The sequence below is a fragment of the Ursus arctos genome, unplaced genomic scaffold, assembly GCF_023065955.2.
Source record: "Ursus arctos isolate Adak ecotype North America unplaced genomic scaffold, UrsArc2.0 scaffold_13, whole genome shotgun sequence".
Classification (NCBI taxonomy): Eukaryota; Metazoa; Chordata; class Mammalia; order Carnivora; family Ursidae; genus Ursus; species Ursus arctos.
Genome location: NW_026622797.1, coordinates 18204050 through 18225754, shown reverse-complemented (window position 1 = coordinate 18225754; position 21705 = coordinate 18204050). Strand labels below are relative to the sequence as shown.

At 32.9% G+C, this 21705-nt stretch overlaps 1 protein-coding gene across 6 annotated transcripts in view; it reads left to right on the top strand.

Moving 5' to 3' along the window:
• Positions 1–21705, top strand: part of STXBP5 (syntaxin binding protein 5) — a 164772-nt gene that overhangs the window by 54505 nt on the left and 88562 nt on the right. For all 6 annotated transcript variants that reach the window (XM_044386406.3, XM_048225907.2, XM_026504998.4 and 3 more), the window contains exons 7-8: positions 4182–4265; positions 14400–14523. In XM_044386406.3, the coding sequence (XP_044242341.1) occupies positions 4182–4265; positions 14400–14523 (208 nt within the window). The remainder of the gene's footprint in view (positions 1–4181; positions 4266–14399; positions 14524–21705) is intronic.

Genomic DNA, 21705 nt, shown 5'->3' with positions numbered 1-21705 from the left:
TGGTGGGAATGGTCTAGCCTGTATGTTGAGTTAACACTATTCTCTTATTTGCCACTAGGAAAATAAAAGGATAGTTATACTGTTTGGAGTTAGCTTATAATCATACAGATGTATGTTTTGAGAGAAACTTCACACGAAGCAAGTTATAGTAACCTGTACCTCCACTTTATTTTCTTTGCTTCAAGGTACTTGTTTAGAAGCCAAGACTTGGGTGGGAGGCATGGCAAGAGAATTGAAAACTTCCCTCCCTTCTACCTGGATTCAGTCTCTAAGTCATTTCAGTCTTTTCTTTGCAGTGTCTCTTTTCTATTCAGTCTCATTATGACTGCTAAAGTTCAAGGCGTTCCAACCCATTCATGAGCCATTTCCACATCATTCTTCCTAGAGTGCTGTTTTAATGTTATTGCTCTCCTGTTAAAAAGCTTTCAGTGGTTCTATAGTAGTTAACAAAATAGTTTCCTCAAAACATAGCCCTAGGTTTCATTGTCTTTCAGAACATCTTTACCTGAATGCTATGCTGAAGTAAATAGTTATTTTCCAAATGTGAGCTGCTCGTTAATGTCTCCATGCCTCCTTTATGTGAGTCCCTCTGTTTGGAATGTTTTCCCACTATTCTCTCTCTGCTGAATACCTACCCACATTTTGAGGCTCAGATTAAATGTATATCTTTCGTGATATCTTTGCTGATAATCCTGACTAAAAATGCTTTCTTTCACTTTTAAATTCATTAGCACCTTAGTTGTACAAGTTTTACAGTATTTGTCACATATTGCCATGTATTAGAAATATGTGCATATCTCACCTCCCCCAAACTTGAGAAAGACCCCTTGAGCATAGAGATAATATTTACAAAGGTTTATGTTTCCCATAATACCCAACATATAAATAGTAACGCCTCAATATATACTCATTTTATTGTATAAATAACTTGTATATAACTGCTTATTATCATCCTCATTTTTTAAAAACCTGACATTATGTTATTCTTCTTAGTTTCTGGAGTTAATCTCACTCAAACATTTTTGAAATACTAAGGTACTAGAATAGATTATATTGTCTAACCCTTGATTTCTAATAGAAAAATCCACTTTATAACAATGACTCTCTACTGCTACCAAAGGTCTTTGTGACATTGTGTCTCTAAAGAAAGGTATAAGGTGACAGGGCAGGTTCCTCCAGTATTAATCTTACGGTAGATGTCACGACATGAAGCCAAGGTCTTAGCTAGGGAGGGTTAGATATTAGTATAAAATTACTTATGATGGTAACGGTAATAACTGCCACTTAATGAATTCTACTTTGTTTTAGGCACTGTGCTTTCTACTTTATATGCACTATTTTATTCGATCATCTTAACAGTTTTTAAGTTAGTTATTTTCCCTAATTTACAGATGATGAGGCAGAGACTTGGTGCGATTATGTGTTCCAGAGGTACAAGGGTAGATATTGGTGCAGCTGGGATTTTGAATTCTGATTGCTCTGATTTCATCCCCAGAGTTATTGATGTTGTTGAGAGTTATATTCATATTCAGTGTACCCACTAGTGCTTTTTATGAAAGAAAAAATAAAATAGTCAACAATATAAATTAACATCTCTGAGTTATAAAAGATTCTAGTAAGAATAAACATTGAAAGAATTTTCCAAGTTTAAATACCATATCTTTAAGTTAGCTCTTTGATTTTTTAATATGTAGGAGATTATGTGGATTAAAGCCTAACCTGTTGGCATCAATTTCTAACATTCTTAGGATGTTAGAGCTGGCTAAAGGGGTTAAAGCTTACTATAACCCTCTTATGATATTAACATCTGGATGGGTAAAATTATTTCCTTAATGTTACACGGCTTCTAAGTAACAGATGTAAGACTAGAGCTTAAGTGACCTGTGTTCTGAGCAACCCAGTGCTGTTTATACTGTACACAACTTTTTTTTATATAGAATACTTTATTGGTTTAATTGTTACGCTACAAACATAAATGTTTTTTCTACCTCTGTGACATTTTATAAATCAAAGGAATACATCATTGAAGTCAAAGGACTTAGATCAAATCTTACACTGTACATCAACTCTTAAATTTTATCCTTTTCCATCTCTTACTCCTGAAGTTTCCCTATTACTTCCCCATCAAAGAATGACATGTCACATGTCTAAGATATTTAGAAGGACTAGGCAAAGGTAAAGGAAACAAATACCACCTTTTCCTAGAAGGATTATGTATCTCCCATTGCCTAGGTAAGAACAGTTTGTATTAGCAAAATTAATTGTTCTTCCTACAAAGGTGGGGAAAGTTTCATTAGCTTCAGTGATTGCCCCTCCAAGTGCCTCTGTAATCTGAAATCCCGTAAATTGCTATTTCATTAGAATTACTGGGTCTGCCCCAAGTTTGTTCATATCCCCAGATTACATGAAGAAGTATTAGCTACCTACTATTCATTTATGTATTCATTAAACAAATATTTATTGAGTGTTTCCTGTGCACTAGGCAGGATATTAGAGGCATAAAGATGAAAATGGATATGCTAACATAGGAGAAGGAGGGTCTTCATCTATTAGAAGAATTGGGGGTTGGCTTACCCAAGGGAGCAATACTAAATTGAGACTTAAAAATGAATAGGTGATCACCCAGTGAATAAAACGAAAGGAGGTGTCAAGCAAAGGAAATATTGAGATTTGAAAAATGTCAAGGTGGAGGGTTGTTGGCAGCAGAGGTTAGATAGTGGACCGTTTGTGAAGCAAGAACATGCATTCCCATCTGGAATTTATTCATTCACAAAAACAGTATTAAGTCCCTACAACATATCAGTTAGGCTGTCTGTCTTATGGTAGGGGTGAGCAATATAAAACCAGTCCTTGCCTAAGCAGACCAGTGTTATAGTCAGTAAGAGAATTCAGCTAAGGAAAAGGCCATTATTGTGTACTTACCCTTTAGATTAAAATATGTACAGAGTGCTGTTGGAGCACATAGAAATGGGACTGACTTACATACATTTGGTGGGTCAGGAAAGGCTTCCCAGAGGAAGTGATAGCTAAAACAACATCTGAAAAATTAGTAGGATTGGTCAGGCAAAGAGGATGACTTCAAATATGGCCAAGAAAGACAGCAAAGATAAGAGAAAGCATGAACTGAAAGATGTGCTGGAGTGTATTGAATAAGAGGAATGTGGCAAGGGACAAAGCTGTAGCGGTCAGCAGAGGTCAGACAATGATAAATCTTGTAGGTCATATTACTCAGTTTGGACTTTATCCTAAAACTAACAGTAAGACATTAAAATTTTTTTAAAGCATGCATTGCATGATCAGATTTGCATTTTAGAATTGTTAAACATTAGCGGCAGTAGAGGGTGGGTTTAAAAAGGAGCAAGACTGGAATCAGGGAGACTAAGACCAGAAAAGAGAACTTTGTGTCTTGAACTAGGAGAGAGGTATTGGAGGTAGGGGAAAGTAGAGAGCTAATAGGATGTACTTTTAAAATTACTTGATGATTTTACCTGAGGAGGGAGAGACTAGAATTAAGGATGACGCTCCCAAGGTTTTTGTCTAAGTGGCTTAATGAACATTAAGATAAGAAATACTGAGAGAGACACTGCAATAGGGAACACCAGAAAATGAGGGTAGGGAAAAAAATAATTCACTTTTGGACACATTTACTTTGAGGTTCTTGTGGAGTAGGTAAAGGGAGCCGTCATCTCTGGAATTATGAGTCTGAATCTTATGAGAGGGATCTAGGCTGGATGTAACTTGGAACTTTTCAGTAGATAGATGAGTAAATGACATTGCCTGATAATGTTTTGAATTAGGAAAGTTTGTAAACTCTAAAGCACATACAAATGTTAATTTTTATTAGTAATTTATTAATGAAAATATACACTCAGGACTTCAAAATGGCACTATTTTCTTTCTTTTTTTTCATAATAATATTTTTATTATATTATGTTATTCACCATACAGTGCGTATTTTCTTTCTCAATAATTAGTTATATATGTTAAGTCCCTTATTATCAAAGACATATAAATATGCAATGCAGTATTCTCATTTGTCATTCTTGTGATTAGCAATGCATATGTTTAATTGTAACTTTATGCTTGAAGCATATGAATTATAATAGTTATCTTTATTGTCAGCAAATAAGTGGTTCACATAATATCATTCCTAGGTCATGTGACATTTTTTTTTATTACAGCTTTTGATTGGCTTTGAATCTGGAACAGTAGTATTATGGGACCTCAAATCAAAGAAAGCTGACTACAGATACACATATGATGAGGTAATATTATTTTTGCTAATCAAATATTATTTTTGTCATTTTTCTAATTCAGAGCACTTTAAGATCTTAACTGGTGATTTGAGTTGAGGCAACCTTTGTAATTGCAGTAACACCTTTTATATATATATTATATATATGATCACACAGCTCAAAAGATTTTTAAAAATCTCTTTTCCATCACTGTTATTTGGCCATCTTATCCCCTTACCTCTGGTTCCAATGTTACCAGTTTCTCATGTATTCTTCTAGAGGTAGTCTGTCATTTACAAGCAAATAATAAATGTGTCCTAAGTAAATCCTATTTTTGTATTACAGACAAACGATAGTGTACTGTAGACAATTATAGTTTTGCTTGCTTTAAGATCCAAATAAAGATTGACTGTGATTGATTGATGTCTTCTAAGTCGACTTCTTTCAAACTGTAGGTCTTTCCTCTTAGTCTTTGCCTTCCCTTTCTTACTTCATTCCTTCTTTTTGGCCATGCATTCATCGAAGATAGTTTGTCAAAGACTAGATTTTTCTGGTTCCATCCCTCCGTGTTTAACTTTTTTCTTTTTTTTTGCCCTTAGATTTCCTGTAAAATGGATAGTTTACTGAGGCTTGAACAAATTCAGGTTCATTTTTCATTTTTAGCCAGACTTCTTAAATGATGCTGATGCTCTTCTGTCAGTTGGAGGGTTAGTGTCCGTAAGGTTAGCAGCCAGTGCTGTTCAAAGCCTGGACTTATTAATGCATAGAGGTTGCAAAATGAAGATGTTCTAATTCTGTAATTCCTTCTCTATTTATTAGCTCAGACACTTTAGTGTAAAGAGAAACTTCTCAGCTACTATTTGGTTAAATAGTAGTATAGTTAATAAAGGAGAGAATAAATGATTCTTTCCTTTTATTTCAGTATTTACTCTAAAGGGGTTCTGTAATAATCCCTGGTGACCAATTTGTTCTTGCTTTTAGTTTCACTATGTACTTTAAGATTTAAACATATTTGGTGTGCTTCAATACACTGAAGTTTTTATCCTTATTGATTTTAAAATTCTCCTATTTTGGTCTACGAACCTCCTTTTGGTTCCTGAGTTCTTTGGTGGTAATAGTATTGGATAGCTTCCCTGCTATCTGTTGTAGAAAAGTGTAACTATTAATCTCGTATATTTTTGTTTCAAACTTAGAGTAAGATTTTTTCCATATAAAATGTGGCTTCTTTCAGTGTGAAATGGTATCTGGTAACTGTAATCTGGGGATTATTAGTAGGGGTCATGATTTCCAAATCAATGAATAGAGCTAGGAAATGTATAAGTGGTTTTGCTTGTTTTTAAGCTAAAATATGTCATGTGTTCCTACTGATGTTTTCAGTTACTTAAAACAGATTATATTGGGTAACTATAATAATACTTGGAATACTTTATAAATGTTTGCATGTGGTCTTTGTAAGTATGGCTAAAAGAGAATTTCCTTTGTTTTCATAGCTGCATACTTTTTGTTTTTATTATTTTTTGTACTTTTTATTTTTAAAGTTTTTAGTTACTAAGCACTGTGGTTCACTAATCAAGATCTTAAAAGTATAAAAAAGAATATTTTTAATAAAGGGGTCTTCTAATTTCATTGGAAGTTTTTACCTGTAAATCTATTTTCTATACCAAAATCAGAGCAGATTTTAAAAATTCACTTTTTTTTTGTTTTGCTTCTTATAAATTTAAATATTATCTTGGCTTTAGCTGTTTACCCTCTTGCCTTAAACGAATATACTGGAAAAGTACATGAAACAACAGTTTTTAGAAATTAGATAGCAGGTAGTAAGAACAGAGATTCCTTAGAGAGGAAACAAAGAAAGTGAGCCATTTAGTTGCCTTAGCTTATGGTCTAGAGATTTTCCAGGTCTCAGTACATAAAGGGGAAACCTAGGCGGGAACTGAACAGTCTCTTTGAGTTGGGGATACAGAATTGAGAATTTGGGGAAGCCAAAATATTTGTAGCCTTTGAGGCAAGGTACCAAAGAGTAGGGAACTACCTAGAGAGAGAGAAAGAGTTAGAAGTCTACGGGGAACCTCCCCACCCTGAGTCTTCAGGTAAATACTGATTAGTGTGTGGGTGTGAGGCTTGGAAATGATCCACTAGAAAGGAAAGGGTAAAACAATTGTCATAGCACACAAGGCCAAGAGTACTTCACATTTGCAACAGAGCGGGGAAACCTTATAATGCACGGACATCAGAAAAAGTACTCAAAAGGTATTGCTTTAGTAGTGGAGCTGCACTAACACTAAAGATGCATCTGGCTGGCATAACAAAGCTTAAAAGCAAGCCTTGAGAAGTCTAAACTGTTTTCAAATAATATACCTACTCCAAAAGGCTCAAAAGTATTCCAAAGAATATAATAGTAACCCACCACAAAGTTTACAAAAGTTAGCATCCAAATAAGAAAAGAAGCCAGAAAGTATGATGCAAAATGAAGAGAAAATGCAGTCAATAGAATCAGACTCGGAAATGAGACAGATGATAGAATTAGTAGACAAGGATATTAAAACAAATGTTACTGAATAGGTTCCATATGCTCCAGAAGGTAAATGAAAGCATAAACATGTTTAAAAGGGTTTTTCAATTCTTCCTTGTCCTAAGTGGAATTTTTAGAGATGAAAAAATAAAATGAGATAAAAAATACTCTCTATTGGTTTACCAAAAGATTTGATTTTGCAGAAGAAAAGGTAATGAACTTGAAGACAGCAGTGACACTACTCAATATGAAAGGTGGGCAGAAAAGGAGCAGAACATCAGTGAACTGTGCTTCAACTTCAGGCAGACTAATGTATGTGTGATAGCCCCAGAAGAAAGAACATGGACAGAAAGTATATTTGAAGAAATAATGACCCAAGTTTTTCCAAATTTGATGACAACTATGAACCCTATAAACTAATAGGATATATAGATATCCCAGAAGTTCTGTGAACTCAAAGCAGAAGGAAAATGAAGGAAAGCTATATAAAAGCACATATTTCAGTTGCTTAAAACTAGAACCAGTGATACAGAATGTTTTAAAGGCAACCAGAGGGTGTGGGAAGGGAACACATTAAATACAGAGACACAAAGATAAAAATGACAGCAATGGTTTCCTTACAAACAGTGCAAGCCAGTGCAAGTAGAACAACACCTTTATAGTACTGAAAGAAGAAATTGTCAATGTAGCATTTTATATTCAGCAAAAATATGTTTTCAAAACAAAAGAAAAATGTTTTACACGTATTAAAAACTCAAAGAATTCATCACTTGTAGACCTTCACTGCAAGACATGTTAAAAAGTTTTTCATGCATCAGGCAAGTGATATAAATGGAAATATGGGTTTACTCAAAGGAATAAAGGACACCAGAAATGATAGATATGTAGGTAGATATAAAAAGCTTTTTAATTTTTAAATTCTCTTTAAGAGGTAATTATGCAAATCAAAAATGATAAAAATGCATTGTAGGCTTTCTGACATGTAGAATTAAAATACAGACAACAGTAGCACAAAGGTTAGGAGACAGAATCTTTTGTAAGGTTATTATACTGTACCTGAAGTGTTATCATATTACTTGAAGGTGGACTATGATAAGATAAAGATATATGCTATAAATTCTAAAGGAAATACGAGAGGAACAACAGTAACCCAGATAGTTACGCCAAAGAGGAATATAAAATGAAATTTTAAAAATATTCAATCCAAAAGGAGGTATAAGAGGAAAAGGGGAACAAAGAACAGATGGGGGAGATAGAAAAAAAATAGGGCGACAGATTTAGACCCAGCTATGTCAGTAATCATATTAGATGCGGTCATTTAAATACCCCCCAAAAATGGCAAAGATTGTCAAATTAGACGACAAAGCAAGATCGAGCTCTTTGCTAACTGTTAAATACCCACTTTAAATATAAAGACCCAGAAGTGTTAGCAAAAAGATGGAAAAGTAATGTTAGCACCAAATGAGAAGAGTGCTTGAAACAGCTGTATTAATATCAACAAAGTAGATGTCCAAGCACTCTCCTCAACACCAGAACACCGTTCTTTTTAAGGACATGTGGAATATTCACCAAAACAGACCATAGTTTGTACCATAAAATCAGTCATTATAATTTTAGAAAAATTGAAATCATTAAAATCATGTTCGTTTAGTACAGTAGAATTAAATAAAAAATAATAAGGTGTATGAAAAATCTGCAAATATTTGAAAGCGAAACAATATACTTTAAAATGACCCATAGGTCAAAGAAGAAACAGAGAAAATGAGAAAGTATTTTGAACTGAAAAAAGTGAAAATAGGACATACGGAAGTCTATGAAATGCTGCTAAAGTATTCAGTAAAGCATTGTTTATATTACAAAACAAAAGAATCTCAAATCAATGGCCTCAGCTTCTCCCATGAGAAACAAGAAGAACAAATTAAATCCAGAGTAAGCAATAGAATTGAAACAACAAATCAATGAAATAGATGACATTAAGACAATAGAGAAAATTGGTAAAATCCTCATTTTGTGGAGATCAGTAAAATAGGTAAACACACAGCCACAGTGATAACAAAAAAAAAAAAAAAAAAAAAAAAGAAAAGACACAAATTACCATAACAGGCATGGAAAAGAAGATATTACTTCATTTCTACAGAAATGCAGAGAGACTGGTAAGGAAATATGTGCAGTTTCATACCAGTAAATTCAGCAATTTAAACGAAGTGGACAAATGCCTTGAAAGATACCAAATTCCTTGAAAGTACCAAATCCCCTTCTAGGAGAAATAATTTATCTGAGTAGCTTTATATTTATTAAAGAAATTGAATTTTTAATGAAAATGTTTCCCATGAAGAAGACTCCAGGTTCAGAGGGCTTACTGCTAAATTTTACCAAATCGTACTCACTGTACCCAAACTCCTTCCAAAAATGGGGGAAGAGGGTATACTTCCCAATTCTTCCTGTGAGGGCTGCATTATCTTCATACCAAAACCTGAAAAGAAAGCTACAGACTAATGAACAGATATGCAGTAGAGATGCAAAGTCATAAAACTTATTCTTAATAAATGGTAACAAGTATAATGACTAAATCTTACATTTAAATAATAGCGCTGTAGATGTAAGATCTAACTTCTAAATTGACTTGTTCTAAGCTAAACTGAGTGAAAAATTTCTGGCTATATTTCCATGAGTTCATGCTATTTTACGCTCTTGTTTCATATAAAAATGCTTTATATTTGATTCTTGATGCAGATTGCCAAGTGCATAATTTTAGACATTGAAGAAATTATTATAGTTCTCACTAGTGAAGGTTAAAACTTTAAGACCTTCACAAAATACCACCCCAGCCCCTCTTCCCCCAATATTTACTTTCTGTCAATGGTGTATTACTTCAGTCAAATTCATTTTTATTACACTGGGGCAAATAAATAGCATTATGATATCAATTCTGAGAATTTCTAATATAATAAAAGTTTTTGGTGCAGTTTTAATTGTTCATTTGGTTTCTTGAGGATGATTGAGATGGGTGGGAGTAATGGAAACAGAAGTTCATCTTTACCCTTAAGCTTTTGTTGCTTTGTGTAACCGTAGTTAGTACTTTTCAAATTGACAAACTCACCTGGTTTTATGTCTAAATTATAGACTTTGAGTGTACTTGAGGTAGTATTCCTAATTTTCTACAGATATTTTCTGCATAGGATATTTTAATCTATATAAAATTATATTTCTTCAATGATGTTTCATTCCTTTCAGGCTATGAATAGTATTAAGATATTAGTACTCTTTCTGTAGGAACTAATGTGTTGGCAGAAGTGAAATATAGCATTATTGATGTTTTAAGACCGTAATTTAGTACTTATCAAACTATTTCAGTGGTTATTCTTTGTCATGTCTAGAGTCAATCAGTGACTTTTGTATTCTGGTTTCATGTTGTTTTTTCCTAGTAGACTGAGAAGCCACAGATAGAAATATAGGTATACAAGAAAATAATAGTTTGTATATTGCTAGCACTGTGAGTACATTTATCTCAAGACTGTCAGTCTTTTATAATTATTGAAATAATGTGTTTGTAACTCACAAAATTGGAATCAGTAACAGCTTTTAAAAAATTATGTTTCACCCTATAGATATTCATTGAAGGATTTTATTCCTTTAAGGTCGTCTTTTCAATGTTTAGAAAGGTGCTTTTAGTTTTTAAGACTGCTTATTTATCTCTCTTATACACACACACACACAGATAAAACAATGCTTAGAAGAATAAATAATTTGTTTACTTTTTCAAAATATCTAAGAGAGTTTCATTTGGGTTTTATTTTTAGTGGAAATGGCGGTGTTTTCAATTTATGCCTGTTAACATCTTTAGAGAAGAGAAGCTATAAATCACTTAATATCCAATATATAATAATTTTATCAGCTATTTTACAAAAATGTATGATTCTATATTGTCTTACTCAATTAAACAGTATTACTGCTGTCTCTCTTCTACAATGGAAATAATATTAAAATGTTCATAAGTTAAAATACTGGGGCCAAAGCTGTACAATTTAATGTATCATTCATATATATAAGAAATAATTCATCCAGTACTCTAAGCATTCACTTTATTATTTGATAACATGAGAATAATAAAACTAGAGTGTTTTCAGTATTTCCTTTCCATGTATTTGCAAGCATTATAATTTAAAATCAAAGTCTGTATTGTAAAATTTTTTTTTTTATCATTTCAGTGACATTTTCTAAGGTTTTAGGAATAGTAATTAAACTAGCAAGGTTGCTTTTGAATATAATATTAAGATCTTATTTTCTAGGGGAAAAGAAATTATTTTTGGTGTTAATCTGCTAAAAAATGTTAATCAGTTTATGTATAGTGTAGGAATAGCTGGACTAAGATTTATATACAACTTATATACAACTGATCAGTTTGCAAAACAAATAAACAGGGAATCTATTTAATTTCCCCCGTATTTTGAGTAGGTGAGTGTAAAATTTGATAGGTAAATAGCTAGCCTGTTATCTTTCAAGAAAATTATTCTTAAAGATGCTCTCTTAATTGATAAGAATAGCACAATGCGTCATATGTACTCCTTTTGCCAGAGCCAAATAATTAGATATCACAGTTTAAAAAAATGTATCAGAGTAGACAGTGCTCATGCTTTTCTTTTAATTCTCACAGATGAGAATACTGTCCTACTGTTAATCCATTAACTGCCTCACGAGCTTTACTACAGTTATGGTTTCTTATCAGACACTGCATCTTTTAAAGAATTTTTTTTTAGATTTGTATATACTGTTCCTGTGGCGTAAGCCTAGCTCTGTCATCTTCTCTCCCTTTTCTTCACATTTTTTCTCTTACCCTGAATTCATCATGTTTCTCTATAACTTAAGTATATCTCTCATTTATTATGTTAGTTTCCATTCATTTTGCCCTTGATCTCTCCTCCTATTTCCCTTCATCTGTATCTGTAGTTTCCCATTTTTTAAAAAAATGAAGTAACCTCTTAATCTTCTGGAAATTGCATATGTTGGAAAAATAAACAAGCCAATTTACATACAAAATTCCTCAACCCCAGTTGTTGCTACCTACTTTATATCTCATATAGTCTCCCATGAATTACTCAGTTTTGCTCCTAACCCACCTTCTGATTCTAAACACGTGCCAGGTTTGGTTAGTTAGATTTCCTGTTCCCACTTTGTTTACATGAATGTCCACTTCATTTTCTCAAAAGGACTAAAGAAAAAGTAAAACTGCATGTTTTATATATATATAGTTCATATGTGATATATATTATTCACATATACTTTATATATATACATAATGTACATATGTACTACTTAAGCGTATATCAGTATATATACTTACCTATATACTATACTTAGATAATATATACATATCTACATATAATACAAACATACTTAAGTAGCATATGTGTAGTATTACATGCAGTGGTATTAGAGAGACTATTAGAAAAAAGTGATATCTTGTATGAAGTTGAATTTGTATTTAGAAAATTGCAGAAATAATTGAAAAAATCATGTATATTTATTGCATGCAAAAGTTTGTATTTGGTTATTCTTTCGTAGAGTATTTTCTGGTATTTGTTTCTCTCTGTTATCCAAAATAATTGTGATCCACTGGTCCCTGTAATTAGTATTCATTTTTGGAATAAATAATAATTCAATACTATCTTTAAAGTAAATGGTACTTTTAAACAAAGAAGTATATGATTTTCTTTAGCAAAGTAGAAATAGTAATTCTCTATAAATATCATATATTTATGTATATGATATACATTTATATAGATTAAAATGTTTTTATTTATATGCCCCAGACAACACTGAAGCTCTCTCTTTCATTTCCCTTATCACCTTAAAAAAATATTTAAAGGCTTTGAATAGCTCTTTAGCTCTACTCATATTTTACAGAAATAATTTCATCTGTTAAGGTTATTAAGGGATTATTTTAAGATTGAGTTTATGGAATATCATATGTGTATCTTGGAATAAGCTGATTACTGTTGTAAGATTTTATTTAGGGGGCGCCTGAGTGTCTCAGTCAGTTAAGCTTTTGACTCTTGATTACAACTCAGGTCATGATCTTAGGGTTGTGAGATCAAGCCCCATGTTGGGCTCCATTCTCAGCACAGAGTCTGCTTGAGATTCTCTCTCCCTCCCCCTCCCTTGTGTGCTTGCTCTCTCTCTCTCTCTCTCAAATAAATGAATAAGTCTTTAAAAGATTTTAGGGGTGCCTGGGTGGCTCAGTCGATTAAACGTCTGCCTTCAGCTCTGGTCATGATCTCAGGGTCCTGGGATCGAGCCCCAAGTCGGGCTCCCTGCTCAGCGGGGAACCTACTTCTTCCTCTCCCTCTGCAGCTCCCCCTGCATGTTCTCTCTCACTCTCTCTCTGTCAAATAAATAAATAAAGTCTTTATAAATAAATAAGTAAATAAATAAACAAACTAATGATTTTATTTAGAAATTTGTTAGAGATACTTTGAACTCGAAACATTGTGTTAAATATTGGCATTTAGAAACATAGCTAATTGTCTTTATCCATCTTCATTTAAATTTTAAAATATGATCCATAATGTTGTTTTAAATATATAAGCATATGTGGAGCCCAAATAAATGGGCATTAAGACGATAGTAAATGTTGACTTGTACATAAGTGGAACTCTTAAGTTCCAGTTACATGGTTTTGTGCTGTCGTGAGCAGTTCTGCCTTCCAGTAAGACAGCTTTTAAAATCAGTTGACCATTAAGAACTAGAAGTGTATCAACTTGAGTTGAAAAGAAATAATTTAAAGAGCAAAAATCACCCAGGAGAATGATTAAAAAAATTTTTTTTTGCAGGCAAAATAAATAATATTAGAACAAAAAAATTGAAAGGTTATATACGTTGGTCATATGAAAGTATTTTTCAGATAGTTTTAAAGTGGCTCAGAGGCATAAAATAAATATCTAATCAAAAAAGGGTCCCTTCAGATTTTAAAAATCATCTCATTACTGTGAGAAATGGATAACATGTCTTAAAGCTCTCAATCTGAGGTATTTTTAATTGACCCTAATTCCAAATCGACATATTTGTTTCAGAATTTCAGTTAATTAAAAAAATTTGTTCTAGGGGTGCCTGGGTGACTCAGTTGGTTAAGCATCTGCCTTTGGCTTGGGTCATGATCTCAGAGTCCTGGGATCAAGCCCTGCATCGGGCTCCCTGCTCAGTAGGGAGTCTACTTCTCCTTCCGCTCTTCACCCACTCATTCTCTCTCTCTCAAATAAATAAATAAAATCTTTTAAAAAATTGTTCTGTCTAATGCAACCAGTTTTTCTGATGAGATACTTGTTGTAATTACTTGGTAAATTACGTTTGGGTATAGTTTATCCTCAGAATCTATAAGAATACATTTTGTTTTTCTGGACTCATTAATAATACATATATCACTATTATAGTATTCTTATGCTAGCTTAAGGAATAAAGTAAAAATAATTTAAAATACTGTCAATACTATATTAAATCTCATTTGCATTAAAGAGGGTTATGGGAATGTGAAGTTAATGTGTTGACTTCAGCTTGGGAAATATGAAAAAGTTTAAAGTGAAAATTATAATACTGATTGTGTATAGCTTGGTTTTTAGATTTTGTTTCTAAAAATGGAATTCTTCACTCTTCTATAGGCTATTCACTCTGTTGCTTGGCATCATGAAGGAAAACAATTTATTTGCAGTCATTCAGATGGCACTTTGACTATATGGAACGTGAGGTCCCCAGCTAAGCCTATACAGACAATCACTCCACATGGTAAGAACGTATTCCTTTTGAACACTACACAAATTGTGATGTACAATAAACTGTTTTGAGTTTGCATTTGGATTTATTTGTTTTTGAGGATAAGAATGAGTTTTCTTTCATTTTGAGGAAATTAAAAATATTTATACATATAGAAATAAAATGTAACAACCAGGTAATAAAATCTCAAATTAACTATATTTACAATTGAAATTTAAATTTGAACTTTGAGAAAATGAATGATACATTATATTCTGAATATTGTTTGTCTAGTAGTCCAGAAAGTAAGTAATTTTGTGAATGATACAGGACTTGTCATCTTAAAGGTATCAATTGCAAGTTGCTAATACACACACACACACACACATAACAGTATGCGGAAACACTTTGAACTCTACAGAAGGTGATTTTATGCGTTGAAGTATTATGTCAGGAGTGCCCAAGATTACCTTAGGTTTAATGATTTATTAGTAAGACTTAAAGGATTCAGCAAAAGGATGAAGAGCAAAATCAGCAAAGGGAAAATGTACATAGGATGAAGTCTGGAGGAAGCCAGACTCAAGCTTCCAATGGTCCTTTCCCAATAGAGTGACACAAGACATGCTTACTTCCTCTAGCAATGAGTTATTACCAGATGTGTGAAATGTTGTCTATTGTGGAAGATCATTTGAGACCAGGAGCCCAGAGTTTTTACTGGAATCAGTCCATAGGCACTATCTACTTGTAGCATGCACCAAAATTTCAGATGTCCAGAAGGAAATCAGGGATTCATCATGAATTGTTTTGTTCATACAAACAGTTTAGGCACAGTGTGCCACCCTTATCAGTCTGGGAATGGTGGAAACCATCTCGAAAGCTAGTTACCAGATGCCAGCTAAGAGCTAACCTTGCAAGCCAACCTTTCTAGGGATAGCAGTCTCAAGCTTGCTTGTTCTTTTCTACGCAAGAGCTATTTATAAAACCTCTTAAGTTTTATTAGGGTGTTTATGAACAGATTATGAAGGCCTTCCTTGAGTTTTGGATGAAGTTTAGGAATTTGCATTTCTTTATTAATCTGCATTCTCCAAAAACCCTAAGAGACTCTTAACCAGTGGATTTAGGGAGATTAAAGGAACTGTTCTTTACATTGGTAGTCTATTGAAGAATATCCTTGTGGTATTGCTAATATTTCATTGTTTGCTTTAAAATTATCAATGCCCACTTTAAAAAAGTATTGGTCCATCCTGAATTATTGCAATGTAGAAATTAAATAGTAAAATTAAAGATTTATCTATCTGGCAGGATGGGTTTTTAGAGTTGTTTTTTAGAAAAAAAGAGTAATTCATAAATTGTGGTATACTTTACCATTGCTTTGTGGTAGCAGTCATCTGGAAAAGCCCTTATTTTAAATTTGCTATGGGTCTATTTATGCATGCATCCAGAGGATAGATAGCCCTTATGATTGAGGTTCCAGTTTTTCTTAATATACTTTCATTCTTTATTCATTCTTTCATTCTTGGTGATACACCTGAGAATTACCATAAATTTTAGAATTTCCTAAGACCTCTAGAACCTAAGAATCCTGAAAACCAAAAAAGTAGATGACTGGTCTTAAAAACTTTCATTTCAAATTCAGAGAAAATGAACCTAGTATCAAAGGCAGTAGAGATATACAGCATTGGCTTTGTAGTTTTAAGTCTATCTAAATTTTTATCTTTTTTTATAAGAATGGTACGTTTTTTTCTTTTGAATCACTTGAGAGAAAATTGCTGACATACTGCCCACTCACCCGAAAATATTCTAATATCTATTTTTTACAAACAAGAACATTCTCCTGTATCACCAAGTTTTGCCTCATATCAAAAGGGTCTATATGCAGATTACATTTAATTGTCCTGTTTGAAACTGAAACAGTTCTTGAGCCTTTTCTTGATTTTTATAACTGACAAATTTTGAATATTCTAGGTCAGTTATTTCATAGAATGTGCCCGCATTTGGTTTTGTCTGATGTTTTTTCATGCTTAGATTCAGGTTTGGAATATCTTAAAACGATTGATGCATTCTTTTTGCTGCCTCTCAAATGGAACTTGTGCTTGATTTGTCCAAATTGATGGTGTCTTATACCTTGATCCCTTGCTTAAACTTCTGTCTGTTAGATCTATTACAATGTTCTTTTTCCTTTGAAATTAATAACTATTTTTGATTTGTATTTATAATCAATAAATATTTGGATTTGAAGGAAGTACTCTGAGACTCTATCAACATACTGTTCCTCCTCAAACTTTTATCCTCTGGTTTTAGCACCTGTTGTTGTTTCTTGGCTGGGTAACTTTTATTATGGTAATTGTCAAATGGTATCTTCTCTATTTAATCTTGACCTCTTTTTATATTATCAAAAACTTAGATCTTTGGGAACAGACTTTGAGAAGTGGCGTAAGTGAGTTTCTACAGAGTTTATTGTATCTTAGCAAAAGAGGGTCACTAGCTAAAATTACTTTTAAACAAACAAGAGAAAGAATATTTGATTTAGTATGTTTTTTTTTTTCAAAATTAGAATCCAAACAAAATGTAAATAAATTTTTTCTGTGGCAGGTGTTAAGTAGGATGGCATTTATTGCATATTATAGCAGTCTAAAAATGTAGATGATCAGATGTACTCTTTATTTATAAAATATGAATTATTTTTGATAGTAGTAATGTTTACTGCTTATTTTTAGTGGTAGGTAACCTACCAGAGTTAAATTTATGTTGATAGCTGATTTCAGTGACAAAACTAAGTGCATTTTTACATATCAAAGTACAAAAATGTGTTTTTCATGCCACGACAAGGTGTCATATATTCCATATATAACCAGACTTATGGTATATAATTTTGGTATACTAAATGTCTGCTTTGATGGATTGAAGTTTGTATTCTCATTACTATCTTCTGTTGTGGTCTCTTCCTTTTACTTTTTGGCAGTTATGGTAAATTATTTTAAATATACTAGACTTAAAATTTTTTCCATTTTGGTTTTTTTTCTTATTTAAACCCATATAATGGTTGTTTGAGTATCTTCTTCTTAAAAAAACTTTGTAAGTATTACCTTGATAGCGAGGAACTGATAGTACTTTAAGACTCCTACCAGTACTTCATTATGTGATGTTTAGTGTTAAGAATAATTTAAGATGTCCTTGAATAATCTGTTCGGAAAACATAATATGACATCAGCCTAACATGGGGGTTTAAAACCAGAAGACTTGTGGTCAAGTCCTGGTTCCATAGTATCTGGGTCTGTGACCTTTGGGAAGTCAGTTAACTTTTCTGAACTTCAGCCTTCTCATCTATAAATGGAGATAATAGTTAAATTTAGTCTTCTCATGTGGTTGTTGTAGAGATTATTTTTATTTATTCAACAAATATTGGATCTACCATGTAACAGGCACTGTTCTACATCCTGGATGAAATAAGCAAAATGTAAGTGGAAGTACCTGAAAATTGTGATGTGCTATACGTATGTTGATCATAATAAATATAAATCTGAGTATGTTATTTATTTGGTAGGGTACAACCAAAAGATTGTTAGTGTTATATATTTCACATATGAATTTTTTGTATTTTAATGAGCTTTTCGGTGAAAAGCCACGTTATAGTCAAAGATTTGGAAATGCTGAATTAAAGTTGATCATATTCTTCAGTGTAAGACTTCTTAACTTTAATGTGTACTATGAATTTCTAAGAGGGAGGATATATATACATATATGTATACATACATATATAAATATTATTTATACTGTTTTATATGTACATTTATTTTGTGTGGCTTTTCACAAATTTATTTGACTTTAATGTCTTTTATTCAGAAAACATTTTGTGATTCTCTAGTCCTCTATGAAATACACTTTGAGGAATGATGGCCTTGAACTATAATTGAATCATAAGACAGTTCTCCAGATTTGTTAGCAGTGTTCAGTTTATCCTTGGATGACATCTTTCATTGCTTAAGTTGTTTGACAGCAAACTCTTATTCTGAGGGGCAGAGTAGTTATCTAGATAGTGATGATAAAATAGCCAGCAAAGGAAATGATTTGATTCATTTAAGATAATTTTTTGATATAATATTGGATAATTTTACAATGCATATAAAAATGGTTGATAGTTATATTTTCTCAGAAAGTTTTTATTTGTGTGTCTGAAATCCTTAACAGATTTTTTTTTTTTTTTTACTAACTCAAGTAGTGATACCTCCCTTTAATCTGGGTTTTATGAATATCAGAGAGCATTTCCCTGGCAGTGAGACAACCTGGAATGTAACTAGCTTTGCTATGTGTGGAAATACTTTATGGAGATAATTACTGTTCTCTGGGACTTTAGTTTCATCATCTGTAAAATGGCAGGATTGAACAAGGTGATTTTTAAGGTATAAAATTTTGTGAACATGTAGAAATTAAGCAGGATCTGTTCCATCTATTAACTGCAAAGTCATTTCATCTTGGTGGGCCGCAAATTTTGTATTTCTGTGTGGTAAGCCTAGGGGTGAGTTCTTCTCTCCTTTTGACCTGTTTCTCTCCTCTGACAAACAAACTTCCATAATTTAGGAGGGAAGAGCTTGATAGTCCTGGCATGGCTCATACATTTACCCTGAAGCAGTCATCATGGTTCAGCGATTGCTGGCTCAGGGCACCACAGGATCTCCCCTGTAACCCTGGGTATGTGTGTGTAAGAGTGAGATTTTTCTGATTGTCGTCTTCATCAACATCAGATGATTCAAGGAAATGGAGTGAAAGATGGTCAAAATCCATAGGTGTTCATTATAGGAAATGCCAGTTTAAAATTTAGTTTCTGGAGCTTATTCATCAGTATGATCAATCTACTTATTAAGGAATAAACCAAGATTGGGGAACTTTAACTCTATTAAAGTGTCACTGAAGAAAAAAATTTATGTAAGTAAAAGTGTAATATTTTACGGATGTAACATACAAAAATTTCTCTTAATCTACTTTTAAGATTCACTTGAGCATAAAACATTCAATAAATAATAAAACCATACTTCAGTTCTTTATATAGTTCATTACAAAGTTTTCCTCAGTTTATGAATTTGAAAGGAACTTATCAGACTCTACAGAACATATGCAAAGAAAACTTTTATTTAAAGGCAAAGGATGTCCTGCAGCAGGAGAAACACAATACAGATAAGCATTCCGAGAGGCATCCCACATGCAGGCTCCCACAGGCACATGTATACAAGGATTGTGCCGAGTATTCAGCTCCAGACACCAAGATCTAGCTTCTGAGGAACTCAGTTTACCGTTTCAGTGATCAAGCCCGTCTTGTCATGCCAATTAAGCCAGTTGCCAACCATCAATAAAACTGTTACACTCGGGGTCACTGGGGGAGTTTTGGGAGTTTGGCATCTTGAACAAGTATATCATAAATCCCACTGCCCTTGGCCAAGGGTCAAAAACCAGGTATCCAGGTGTGTCTCGTCCAGCTATAAATTATCTCTGTATTCGTACTTACTAAAGAAAGAACACTCCTCATTTTGGAGTAGTAGTATTAACAATGTCATTCTCCAGTTTGTCACTTATTTTCTCGAATAGAACTGTTCAATAGAAATATAATGCAACTGCATATGTAATTATAAATTTACTAATAGCTCTATGAATAGCAGTTTCAAAAGGTAAAATTAGTTTTAATAATGTTTAATTCAAAATATCATTTAAACATGCAACTTACAGACTTGATATATTTCACATCCTTTTTTTGCACTCTTTGAAACCTACTGTGTACTTTATACTTATGCCACATCGTGGACCAGACACATTTTAAGTGCTCTATAGCCATGTGTGAGTAGTGGCTACCTACTGGATAGCCAGCTCTAGGCTGAAAACGTAATCGCTGTGTAACGACTGTATCAGTTAGAAAATGTGTTCGACATTCTAAATATCAAAATCAAAAACAAAGGAAACACCTGTTTTTGTCAGTGATCCTCACTCATTTTTGATGCATCTTCATTCATTCATTCATTCATTCATTCATTCAATAGGCATTTATTGATCACCCCCTATGTACGAGAGATTAAATACTGGAAGTATATTTCCCTTGAAGAACTCAGAATCCAGTGAATGAAAATGATCTATTAATGGATTACTAAAATACATATTATAAGTGCTGATAAAGCATACAGGATATGCTGTGGAAACAGACTTAGTATGTTTTTGGATGAAGGGTGTAGGAAGATTTCACAAATTCAAGTTATATGAGCTTGGTCTTAAAGGATGAGTGGGGTGTGAAAAGATGGGAAAGAGCAGAGCAAGGCTATTTTAGTCAGAAGATACAGAGACATAATCAAAAGCAGGGTATTCTTGGAAAACTGCTAACAGTTTAATATGGCCAGAGTTTAAAATACCTTCAGTCAAGATGCAGGAAACAAAGGCAGACTGCATATAGAGGCAAGAATATACATTGTAGCATGTTAAAGAGTTAGGACTTTGTGATGGAGACCTAAATGATTTTACAATGAGAAACATAAAATTTATATTTTGGAAATAGTACTTTGATGGTAGTGTATTAGGTGAGCTGGGGGCAGAAGAGGGAGACAAATTAAGAAGCTTTTGTAAACAATAAATAAGATTTCAATCGTGACAGCAAATGGGAAGAAATGGACATACATGAATACAATTCTGGAATTTAATCAAGAGGACTGAGGCCATTTTTGTGACTGGGTGGTTTTAGGAATGGCAAGCAGGGCATAGTAAAACATAAGAAATCAGATGTGACTTGGAGGTATGTATGATTTATTAAGTTGTTTTATAATTAACCAGCTCTTTTCAATGACTTATCAAGGTAGTTCACAGGTATTTAAACAAGCACCAGTTGAATAAGCACAGGTTTTGCTGCTCAGGTGACAGCAAGTAAGAAGTAAAATGACATCTAGTGGTGAAATCAGCTGATCTTCTAAACATCCTTTATTTTACATGTGCTTTATAAAAATCTTAGTAAGTGCCTTATTACTTATCTTAATTTAGAAAATGGTTAGTCTATGATTACAGAGGAATAAATTTGCCTTTCTGGAATGTAAGCAATAATTGGTGTCATAATTTTAAAAATCTGAGTTGAAAAAAAATCAGATTATGCTGATCAAAAGGACTCATTAATTTCCAAGCAAGACTCCTGAAGACAAGATCACCATAAAAACTGCAACATTTTTGATTTACAGAGATAATAAAACTACT